General features: G+C 41.8%; 1 protein-coding gene and 1 pseudogene across 1 annotated transcript; one reads left to right on the top strand and one right to left on the bottom strand.

Annotated features, from left to right (window-relative positions):
• The first annotated feature begins 389 nt into the window (after positions 1-389).
• LOC109875135 (elongation of very long chain fatty acids protein 1-like) lies at positions 390-10,039 on the top strand. The gene is made up of 8 exons (XM_020467352.2): positions 390-663; positions 6,881-6,984; positions 7,113-7,303; positions 7,443-7,523; positions 7,658-7,714; positions 7,891-7,996; positions 8,241-8,380; positions 8,504-10,039. The coding sequence occupies exons 2-8, from the start codon at positions 6,924-6,926 to the stop codon at positions 8,801-8,803; spliced, it is 936 nt and encodes a 311-aa protein (XP_020322941.1). The 5' UTR covers positions 390-663; positions 6,881-6,923; the 3' UTR covers positions 8,804-10,039.
• On the bottom strand, positions 9,508-11,706 carry LOC109874712 (cell division cycle protein 20 homolog; annotated as a pseudogene).
• Between the last annotated feature and the right edge of the window lie 99 nt (positions 11,707-11,805).

The raw sequence follows: 11,805 nt of genomic DNA, 5'->3' as shown, positions 1-11,805 counted from the left end.
TTGCTAGCAAATTATTCCTGAATATCAATGCTTTGCAATTTTATGTTGAGCTCCCAAGCAATGGGAAGACAGCTATTTTCCAATCCTTTTACATTTTCATTAGTCATTCTTGTCACATATGGGATGTTAGTTTTTGTTACATACATGTGTGCTATGTGATGGGGGGCCATTGTTTAACAAAGACACCATTCAAACTCTCAAGAGGTCGCTACTGGATTCTCCCTCACTTACTACCTTCAGATACACAACCTTCTCAGATGACCAATGGCCAATCCCTCTTTTTCTGCTGAACCAATCAGAGAGAGGTAGTGGTTAGGGGAGCGTGAGTCTAGATGTTGAAACAGGGTGTGGTCCTGAAACTGGGTGTCACTAAGTAGTGTGCTTGGCCTTGAGGGTTTAAATCTGAGTTGAATGAGTCATATAGCTGTCCTCATCTCTCTCTTTCTGACTTAATCTGCCCTGGCTTTATGTGGCCTATTTCTAGACCGTCAAACATTTGAGGACTTCAAGGAAGAAACAAGCACTCTTTTTTTTCAGTTAATCTCTCTTTGACTCTTCTGTTTTGCTGGGCCTGGATCATTGTGAGCTCAGTGGTTGTGACTCTCTTGTATATGTGCCTGAAGGACTGACGATTTGGGGAGAGTACTGAGGACAACTCGGCAGGTGAGTCTTGTGTTACCAGTGATGCTCAGTGTTATACTCCATCTAACACTGCTGTCTATTTACTTTACTTCAAGATTTTTACTCTTATAACACATACCCAAACTGTCAGGGCAGGTTTTCCTTTTACCTGTAGGTCTTGTATTGAGACCCTTGGTGGATATGATGACACTGGATATGATGACACTTTTACCTGTAGGTCTTGTATTGAGACCCTTGGTGGATATGATGACACTTTTACCTGTAGGTCTTGTATTGAGACCCTTGGTGGATATGATGACACTGGATATGATGACACTTTTACCTGTAGGTCGAGTATTGAGACCCTTGGTGGATATGATGACACTGTCCCATCTTTGTCATGTGTGCAATTGGTTTTATTGCAATGTATGGAAATGACAAATAGTAGTGTCCCACATTCATTCTCTCTCTCGCTCTCTCTGTCCTTAGTTTGCCGGCTCACCTCCATCCCATTCCATCTTCCTGTCATTTTTCTCAATCAACTCCTCATCCATTCCTATCTAGTGACCTCATACCACATACTGGCTGTTCAAACCAGTTCACCTCTCTGCCTCTGCCTCACCTGTTTGACTGTCTATGTTAGTCATTGAGAGAACACTTAATTGTCTAAGGAGTAGCTAAGGAAATGTTAAATACTGCTGAACAAGCACTTTGTAAAACTACTGCCATCTTGTATTAGCAGCTATATATAATTTTAAAAAACATTACATTTCATAAGACATTAAGGGTGTGCCCTTTTGTACATGTGTGTGTATAGTGCGTATGTTATCGTGTGTATGCGTGTCTGTCTCTTCAGACCCTGCTGTGTGCTAGTAGTAGTTTAAACAGACCGCTCGGTGCAATCAATATGTTGATACTTCTGTAGTGATGGAGTCAATCTCTCCTCTACTTTGAGCCAGGAGAGATTGACATGCATCTTTATTAATGTTCGCTCTACATCTAAGGGCCAGCCGTGCAGTCCTGTTCTTGGCCAATTGTAAGTCCCTCTTTGTGGCACATGACCACATGACTGAACAGTAGTCCAGGTGCCACAAAACTAGGGCCTGTAGGACCTGCCTTGTTTATCGCGTTCTTAAGCAGGCAGAGCAGAGCTTTATTATGGAAAGACCTCTCCCCATCTTCGCTACTGTGGCATCAATATGTTTTGACCCTGACAGTTTACAATCCAGGCTTTCCCCAAGCAGTTTAGTCTCCTCAACTTGCTCAATATCCACATTATTCATAAGGTTTTGTTTGGGTTTTAGTGAATCCCAAATACAATGCTTTTAGTTTTAGAAATATTTAGTACTAACTTGTTTCTTAACACCCATTCTGAAACTGACTGCAGCTATTTAAGTGTTGCAGTGATTTCACTTGCTGTGGTATCTGACGTGTATAATGTTAAGTCATCAGCATACATAGCGATCAGGCTTTCTCAGTGGTAGGTCATTAGTAAAGATTGAAAAAGGTAAGGGGCCTAGACCGCTGCCCTGGGTAATGCCTGACTCTACCTAGATTATGTTGGAGAGGCTTCCATTAAAGAACACCCTTGGTGTTCTGTTAGATGGGTAACTCTCGATCCACAATATAGCAGAAGTTTTCCCAGCAGCAGATTATGATCAACAATGTCAGCCACTGAAGTCTAACAAAACAGCTCCCACCTTTTTTATTATCAATTTATTGTAGCCAATCATCCGTAATTTGTGTAAGTGCCGTACATGTGGAATGCCCTTCGTATAATCATTCAGAAAATGTGTTGTATTTAATTTTTTTTTCTTTTTCTGTGAAATGGCATATCTGAACAAACACCATTTTTTTCATCCCCAAAGGTTTACTAAGGGTTGGAAACAGGCTGATTAGTTCGCTGTTTGAGCTACTAAAGGGGGACTTACTATTCTTTGGTAGTGGAATGACTTTAGCTTCCCTCCAGGCCTGAGGGCACACACTTTCTTAGATTGAAGAGATGTCAAATAGGACTGGCAATAACATCCTCAGTAATTTTCCATCCAAGTTGTCAGACCCCGGTGGCTTGTCATTATTGATAGACCAAAACATTTTCACCTCTTCCACACTCACATTTTAGAATGCAAAATTATAATGCTTGTCTTTCGTTATTTGGTCAGTTATGCATGGATGTGCCAGACTTGTTTGCCATTTATTTAGCCTCATCCCTCTCAACCATAAAATGTTTAAATTCCTCAATCCACTGGGATTTCTAAGTTTAGTCATTTTCTTAGTGGGTGCATGCTTATTAGTAACTGAAATGATTCATTTCATAAACGTGTCCAGTGTAGTGTTTGGTTGCTCCTCATTACATACCCCAGACCAGTAAATATGCTTTACATCTTCAGCATAGAACTTCTTGTATGACCTCATATACACTATATTAGGACCAGACTTTGGTTTTTCTAGATATGGCTACTATATTATTATCTATACATCCTATGGATTTGGATACTGCTTTAGAGCATATTTCTGCAGCATTAGTAAAGATGTGATCAATACATCCCTATGCTGTTTGTAAATACACTGGTAGGTTCACTGATAACCTGAACCAGGTTGCAGGCACTGGTTACAGTTTGAAGCTTTTTGGGGTGGGCAGCTTGACAGCTAGTCAATATTTAGGTTGATATTACATACATTATCAAGCATTTCACACATTATCCAGATACTGACAATTAGCACTTGGTGGTCTATAGCAACTACCTACAAGAATGGGCTTTAGGTGAGGCAGGTGAACCTGTAGGCATATTACTTCAACAGCATTTGACATGAGATCTTCTCTAAGCTTTACAGGAATATGACTGAACATAAACGGCAACACCTCCTACCATGGGCATTCCTGCCTCTTCTGAAGATGTTGAAACCATGTATTGCTACCACTGTATCATCAAAGGTATTATAGTATTTGAGTTCAGAGATAGTCAGTATATGAATGTTATGTTACTAGTTATCGATTTCATGAACATTGTTAATTACGTAGGCTACATATGTTAATATGGGCATTTTTTTTTCTCACTTTTCTGGGATTCTTGACAGCTCAATGACAACATGGTGGGGATGATTTGAGCAAGGCTTGGGTCACTGATAAATCATTGTCTGTTTGTGAGAATATGATTTTATTACTTAAGTGGACAGATTGATTTTAGTTTGACTCTATGCTAAAGCCTATATAGTAGATGTATTATACAGTGCATTCAGAAAGTATTCAGACCCCTTTAATTTTTCCACATTTTGTTACGTTACAGCCTAATTCTGAAATTGATTAAACTGTTTAATATACACTGCTCAAAAGATTAAAGGGAACACTAAAATAACACATCCTAGATCTGAATGAATTAAATATTCATATTAAATACTTTTTTATTTACATAGTTGAATCTGCTGACAACAAACACACAATAATTATCAATGGAAATCAAATTTATCAACCCATGGAGGTCTGGATTTGGAGTCACACTCAAAATTAAAGTGGAAAACCACACTACAGGCTGATCCAACTTTGATGTAATGTCCTTAAAACAAGTCAAAATGAGGCTCAGTAGTGTGTGGCCTCCACGTGCCTGTATGACCTCCCTACAACGCCTGGGCATGCTCCTGATGAGGTGGCGGATGGTCTCCTGAGGGATCTCCTCCCAGACCTGGACTAAATCATCTGCCAACTCCTGGATAGTCTGTGGTGCAACGTGGCGTTGGTGGATGGAGCGAGACATGATGTCCCAGATGTGCTCAATTGGATTCAGGTCTGGGGAACGGGCGGGCCAGTCCATAGCATCAATGCCTTCCTCTTGCAGGAACTGCTGACACACTCCAGCCACATGAGGTCTAGCATTGTCTTGCATTAGGAGGAACCCAGGGCCAACCGCACCAGCATATGGTCTCACAAGGGGTCTGAGGATCTCATCTCGGTACCTAATGTCAGTCAGGCTACCTCTGGCGAGCACATGGAGGGCTGTGCGGCCCCCCCAAAGAAATGCCACCCCACACCATGACTGACCCACCGCCAAACCGGCCATGCTGGAGGATGTTGCAGGCAGCAGAACGTTCTCCACAGCGTCTCCAGACTCTGTCATGTGCTCAGTGTGAACCTGCTTTCATCTGTGAAGAGCACAGGGCGCCAGTGGCGAATTTGCCAATCTTGGTGTTCTCTGGCAAATGTCAAACGTCCTGTACGGTGTTGGGCTGTAAGCACAACCCCCACCTGTGGTCATCGGGCCCTCATACCACCCTCATGGAGTCTGTTTCTGACCGTTTGAGCAGACACATGCACATTTGTGGCCTGCTGGAGGTCATTTTGCAGGGCTCTGGCAGTGCTCCTCCTGCTCCTCCTTGCACAAATGCGGAGGTAGCGGTCCTGTTGCTGGGTTGTTGCCCTCCTACGGCCTCCTCCACATCTCCTGATGTACTGGCCTGTCTCCTGGTAGCGCCTCCATGCTCTGGACACTACGCTGACAGACACAGCAAACCAGTGTTTATACTGCTAAAAAAATAAAGGGAACACTTAAACAACACAATGTAAGTCCAAGTCAATCACACTTCTGTGAAATCAAACTGTCCACTTAGGAAGCAACACTGATTGACAATACATTTGACATGCTGTTGTGCAAATGGTATAGACAACAGGTGTAAATTATAGGCAATTAGCAAGACACCCCCAATAAAGGAATGGTTCTGCAGGTGGTGACCACAGACCACTTCTCAGTTCCTATGCTTCCTGGCTAATGTTTTGGTCACTTTTGAATGCTGGCGGTGCTTTCACTCTAGTGGTAGCATGACACGGAGTCTACATCCCACACAAGTGGCTCAGGTAGTGCAGCTCATCCAGGATGGCACATCAATGCGAGCTGTGGCAAGAAGGTTTGCTGTGTCTGTCAGCGTAGTGTCCAGAGCATGGAGGCGCTACCGGGAGTCGCCTCTTCACTGTTGACGTTGAGACTGGTGTTTTGTGGGTACTATTTCATGACGCTGCCAGTTGAGGACTTGTGAGGTGTCTTTCTAAAACTAGACACTAATGTACTTGTCCTCTTGCTCAGTTGTGCACCGGGGCCTCCCACTCTTTCTGTTCTGGTTAGAGCCAGTTTGCGCTGTTCTGTGAAGGGCGTAATACACAGCGTTGTACCAGATCTTCAGTTTCTTGGCCATTTCTAGCATGGAAAAGCCTTAATTTCTCAGAACAAGAATAGACTGACGAATTTCAGAAGGAAGTTCTTTGTTTCTGCCCATTTTGAGCCTGTAATCTAACCCACAAATGCTGATACTCAACTCGTCTAAAGAAGGCCAGTTTTATTGCTTCAAGCAGGACAACCGTTTTTAGCTGTGCTAACATAATTGCAACAGGGTTTTCTAATGATCATTAGCCTTTTTAAAATGATAAACTAGGATTAGCAATCACATCGTGCCAGTGGAACACAGGAGTGATGGTTGCTGATGCTGAATGGGCCTCTGTACGCCTATGTAGATATTCCATTCAAAATCTGCCGTTTCCAGCTACAATAGTCTTTTACAACATTCACAATGTCCACACTGTATTTCTGATCAATTTGATGTTATTTTAATGGACAAAAAAAATGATTTTTCTTTCAAAAATAAGGACCTTTCTAAGTGACCCCAAACTTTTGAATGGTAGTATATTTGAAATAGTATTTGAACCCAAGTCTGATTTTATATCCATGGCTTATAGTTGAATATAACACTTGGCTATTATAGAAAAGTGACAGTAATATTACAAAGGCTACCTATGAATATTCCCAGTAGGATCTATTTGACATTGACTGACATACAGTACATGGCCAAATGGACTAAAGTGCCCTCTGCAACTGTTTTTATTGTCGTGAAGCTTTTGTTTGTCTATCAATATCCCCTTATACTACCTACCGCATTGTGCTGCCGCAGCCCCTGTGCTGCTTCCAGCCTGTGATGTGTCATGTTGGGTACTACGGTGACAACAATAAGAAAGTATATCTGTGCAAATGACCAATAAAGCAAGTGTTGTATTGTTTTATTATCAGTCCGTCATCAAAGCAGAGCCTCGTGTTCAGGTATATGATGGGCCTGTGCAGCTGCCTGTTTGTTTAGTGTGGGAGGCCGTGTGGCAGTGCTGTCATCATCTTACGTCTCTATAGGTCTCAGTACATATTATTGCATCCCCTGTAGGCATAACCTGCCATTATCACCAAATGTTTTTTTTCAAGCTAATTGTATTTTTGTCTGTATATTTCAGGGTTTTTTGATTGACTGAATAAAGGAGAAAAGAGGCCATCAAGATGCTACGAGAAGTGGGATCCAATATTATGGTGTTTTATGAGTATGTATTGCAGAGAACGGGTGAGTGCTTTCACATGAGTTTATATTTTAAATTTTCATCAATTTGGTGATTTGCAGTTTGTACCATACTGTTGGTGTAACCTGTATTGTGGTCTCAAATATTGAATTGCTTGATTTCTTGTCCTCAGACCACCGGTTGTTGCCCTACCCGTTGATGCGGACCCCCTTCCAGATGACCAGCATCCTGATGGGCTATGTGTTCTTCTCGCTGTACGCAGGGCCTCTGTTGATGGCCAACCGCAAGCCATATAACCTCAAAACAGCCATGATCATCTATAACTTCAGCATGGTGTCCCTAAACGCCTTCCTAGTCTATGAGGTGAGCAAAGCATTTAGTTATTCAGGAGAATGAAACTTCTTCAAAGAGCCTTGTTGTGAAGACATACTATACTGTAGTAAGACTTTTCCCAGCATTTATGAATTGATGTGACAGCGAGTTCTGTGCTTTGCCTTTGCAGTTCCTGATGTCAGGATGGGGAACCACTTTTACCTGGAGATGTGACCTGTGTGACTACTCAAGCAACCCACGGGCTCTAAGGGTATATATCTTGTTTTTTTGAGAATCTGTATTGCATCTCCATGAAATGTGTGTTTTACTTTACATTCAAATATGCATATGTGATTTTTATTCTGTGCTATTTATTGTCTGTACTTTTTTTTCTTCTTTTGTCAGATGGTTCAAGTGGCCTGGTGGTTTTTGTTCTCTAAATTCACTGAGCTTCTGGACACCGTAAGAGCGATTTCTCTATCAGAACATTGTGAATAAAATGTTTGATGCTAGCTTAAATCATTTAGATGTTGTACATATTCTGACTGCATCTTTCTCCGACACCCTTAGTAAAATACAAATGGAGATTTCTGAACAATGTTTGCTTTAAGTAACTTGAGCTCTTGTCTGATTTTCAGTTTTTCTTTGTGCTGCGTAAGAAACACAGCCAGATCACATTTCTACATGTCTTCCATCACTCCTTCATGCCCTTCACGTGGTGGTGGGGAATTACCATTGCTCCTGGTAAGCTTGACCTCTGACCTCATCCCAATGCAGTGTGCTTACAGCTGGTCATGTAACCTGTTTAACATTAACTTTTGGGGGGGGGTTGTTTAAATAATCTTTATCACAATGAATCTTCTGCAATTTTACAAGGGAATAAGAACACTAAACAAAATCCATTTAGTAACATATTTATTTTGTTATCCCCCTGTGATTTTAAGATTTACTCTCGGATTATGTTTGTTTTAATACTCTGAACCTCCAGCAGGGGGAATGAGCTCGTTCCATGCCATGGTCAACTGCTGTGTCCACGTCATCATGTACACCTACTACGGCCTGTCCGCTGCCGGACCTCGCTTCCAAAAATACCTCTGGTGGAAGAAGTACATGACCGCAATCCAGCTGGTGGGTGTTATTTCTAAATGATGTACAATTGGAAGAAAGTATGTTAAAGGGGAGCATTTGTGGATAGCTGTGAATTGGTGACTCCTGTGCAAACTTCACATCAATATTTTCTTCCTTCTATAGATCCAGTTTGTGCTGATCTCACTTCACATCTCTCAGTACTACTTCATGGAGAAGTGTGACTTTCAGGTGCCCATGTTCATTCACCTTATCTGGATGTATGGCACCTTCTTCTTCCTACTATTCTCCAACTTCTGGATTCAGGCCTACGTGAAGGGGAAACGGCTGCCTACGGCAACTATGGAGAAGCTAAAGCAGAATGCCGTTATAGTGGTCATCAACAGCAAGCCACTGGGGAATAGCAACGGGACAGCACATCGTGTCAATGGCCATAACCAACTAGGCAAAGTGAAGGAAGTCTAGTTTCGTCCTTTTGGAAGGGGGGGAAACAACTGTCTGAAGGAGCCTGAAATGCCAAAGATTCCAAAAAAGTATACTCTTAGCTACTGATCACTTTATATTTATCTGCAGTTCGTGGAATATGAATGGCGTTATGGACTTGGCAGTTATTCCCTACTTGCCACACTTTTAAATTGTGTGTTTTAACTGTACGTCACTAATACCTCAAACCCAGGCTTGAAATGGACTCTTCTGGTTTGACTGGAACACACTTGTAAATACAGTTACTTTCAAAGAGGTGGTGTTTGTCACTGACCAACTCAGTCATTACTTTGAGGCACAAGACAGCAGCATTCTTGATAAGGGTCCTCCAGGTCAGGCCTCACCTGTTGCTTTCCAGCATAGGGTAATCAGAGTGGATGTCTGGTAAATTGCATTCATTGTTTGACATGGAACATTACTCATACCCGAATTTGTCTGCAATAGCTATTGGAGAAGTTCTAGGAACTGTGCTGAGTCAGCAACATGCCCAATATTATGCACTCTAGAAAATAATGAAAAGGGTTTTGAACTCAACCGACTTGCCTAGTTAAAGGTTACAAATAACATTGAGTGCCCTAACAGTATTTGCAATAACACTAGTTATTAGGCAAGAAAATATTTTAAAATTAATAAAAAAAGTACACAATTCAGAGGCGATCCATAACTTAAAACAATACAGAAGTCCATTATCGGATAGCTGTGTGTATAATGCTGCTAGTGGACTTCATCTCATTTGCCTTCTTTTTGACTGGATCCAGCGCAAAGCTCTTCCAGAACCGGACAGTTTCATCACCAGCTACAGTGGCAATAGTCGAGCAGTCTGTCCTCATGACCTGGGGTGAATAAAAACAGTTTAAAGTTTGTTTTAACCTTTCGACACCTGAATAAATCCAAGGTTAGTTTGAAATGTGTGCTCCGAGACCATCTGCAAGAGACACAGCCCAAACACGGACTTCCCCACAATTCCCAACCAATGCAGCTCTGGTACGAGTCCTCAATTTTAATGGGTTGATAGTTGGAGCAATTGCTTGAGCTGCACTGAGAATTTGAGAAGTATGATGGACTACGATAGACTTACAGCGTCAGACAATGCTCTTTGTCAACTGACATTAATGACAACTGCACAGAGCCATTAAGTTTACACATAGTGAATGAATAGCAGTTTCAAGCATTGCCAGAACATCTGCATGTGACCAATAAAATTTGATTTGACACTTACCATTGAGCTCTGCCACTTCAGTCAAGGAGGGGTACTACCAGATGACTATGTTGTTGTGGGAATATCCGAGGCTGGAGACCAATTCCTTGTAGTTTGGCGCAAACATCAACATCAAAGAGGAGATCTGTAAGGCAGATTAGAACACTAGTTAACTTCAGATCATACGGCATAGCAGTTATGGAAAGTAAAACTTCAAAAATGGCTGGTATGCAAATACACATGCTGCTATGACTGAGCAAGGCCCTGGAGGTAATAACAAGGTACATTTTGTTAGAGTTCAAGGTGGGTGCAGTTACCTGAGACTGAGTGTCCAGACCATTGATGCAGGAGCCACAGTTGACGTTCCAGATGCGGATGTGGCAGTCTCTGGTGCCACGTCCAGAAGCAAGAATGTTGTGTTCCCATGGGCACCAGGCCAGAGCCTAAAACATTTTTGTAAGATAAATTAGTGTGCAGCAAAGTGTCATGTAATACAAACAACTCCTTCCTTCAATAAAAACATTGTAGTTTTGAATTTCACAGCAAGATATTTTTAAGTTCAAAATGTGTTCACCTTGACTGCTCACTGAAGCAGTGGACAGAACTGCTGCCTTGGCCACTACCATCCTGCACACCTGACCACACATACACCAGGTTGTCGTTGCCTCCAGAGGCCAGGTATCTTCCGTCAGGGGACCACTTCAGCCCACACACATCCTGAGAGTGCCCAGACAGGGCGAGGTGGTCGGCTACCCTCACATGGTGGTGGATGTGACCCGATCTGGAGCCTCTTGAAAAAACAAAGCATAAAATGTTTAAACACTAATGCTATTTTTGCTCAGTTGACAAATGAAGTGATCAGATTAGTCAAAAGATGAATAATTGGGAAAAAGATTAGAATTGAGCTGCCTGTTTAGACATAATAGAACATCTTGAGCATAAGTATCACAAAAGATCCTGGCAGGACAGAGACTTGACTATTCCAAATTTGACATTCAAGACATGATTCTTTACCTGGAGAGAATATAATCGTTCCAACTCAGGCTGGTAACTCTGGCAGTGTGGCTGGCCATGCTGCGTAGACATTTCTGGTTCTCCACATCCCACAACTACGATAAGTCAAATTCAGGTGAAATATTTGAAAAACAGAAAGCATCAAATTATTCTCCCCAACACCATAACATTGCAATGAAGCCAAATATTTAGATGAGTACTGGGTGTTCACTTCAGACATTTACATGAACTTTGCAGATGGAGTGCGAGGAGGACTATGTCACCCTGGTCTGCGTCCCACAGGTAAACTGTTGTAAAGGGCAACCGCTAAAAGGTTCCGACTGCTCCAGTCCAGTAGGTTCAAATCTGTGGGAAGAGAAAGGGAAATAAATTGTTAAGTCAGTTAAAGAATACTCCTGCCACCACAACTAATTTAATTAAGTCGATAGAGTAGAGATGAAAGGGCCAGATCCCAATTTGAGATAGTTGCTTTAATCACTTTCTGCAAATTTCCCACTGAAATCTATGTGTTATTGGTAGTGTTGAAAATGCAATAGAAACACATTGAACTCTATAATAATTTTTTGTACATTAAAACTTGAGCGAAAAACTACAATTTGTGTGCACTACGTCATCACGATTTTTATCCAAAACAAGTCAGTTTGTGGAAGTCACTGGTGGGGTAAATGCGCATATTGTCTTTAGGCGAATGTTTGAGAATTAATGATATGTCGCTAATTGGATGGAAACCTAGTGATGAGGAAATAAATGCAAGATTTGTCAATTCTTGCAA

This window comes from Oncorhynchus kisutch, linkage group LG30 (genome assembly GCF_002021735.2).
Source record: "Oncorhynchus kisutch isolate 150728-3 linkage group LG30, Okis_V2, whole genome shotgun sequence".
NCBI classification, from domain to species: domain Eukaryota; kingdom Metazoa; phylum Chordata; class Actinopteri; order Salmoniformes; family Salmonidae; genus Oncorhynchus; species Oncorhynchus kisutch.
The sequence above is the reverse complement of the archived record's forward strand: the minus strand, read 5'-3'. Positions and strand labels throughout refer to the sequence as shown.

Excerpts from the sequence above, each read along its gene's own strand:
- LOC109875135 (XM_020467352.2), top strand. The coding sequence starts at position 6,924 with ATGCTACGAGAAGTGGGATCCAATATTATGGTGTTTTATGAGTATGTA. Across the intron at positions 7,997-8,240 it reads GGGAATTACCATTGCTCCTG|CAGGGGGAATGAGCTCGTTC; the intron begins GTAAGCTTGACC and ends CTGAACCTCCAG. Across the intron at positions 8,381-8,503 it reads ACATGACCGCAATCCAGCTG|ATCCAGTTTGTGCTGATCTC; the intron begins GTGGGTGTTATT and ends TTCCTTCTATAG.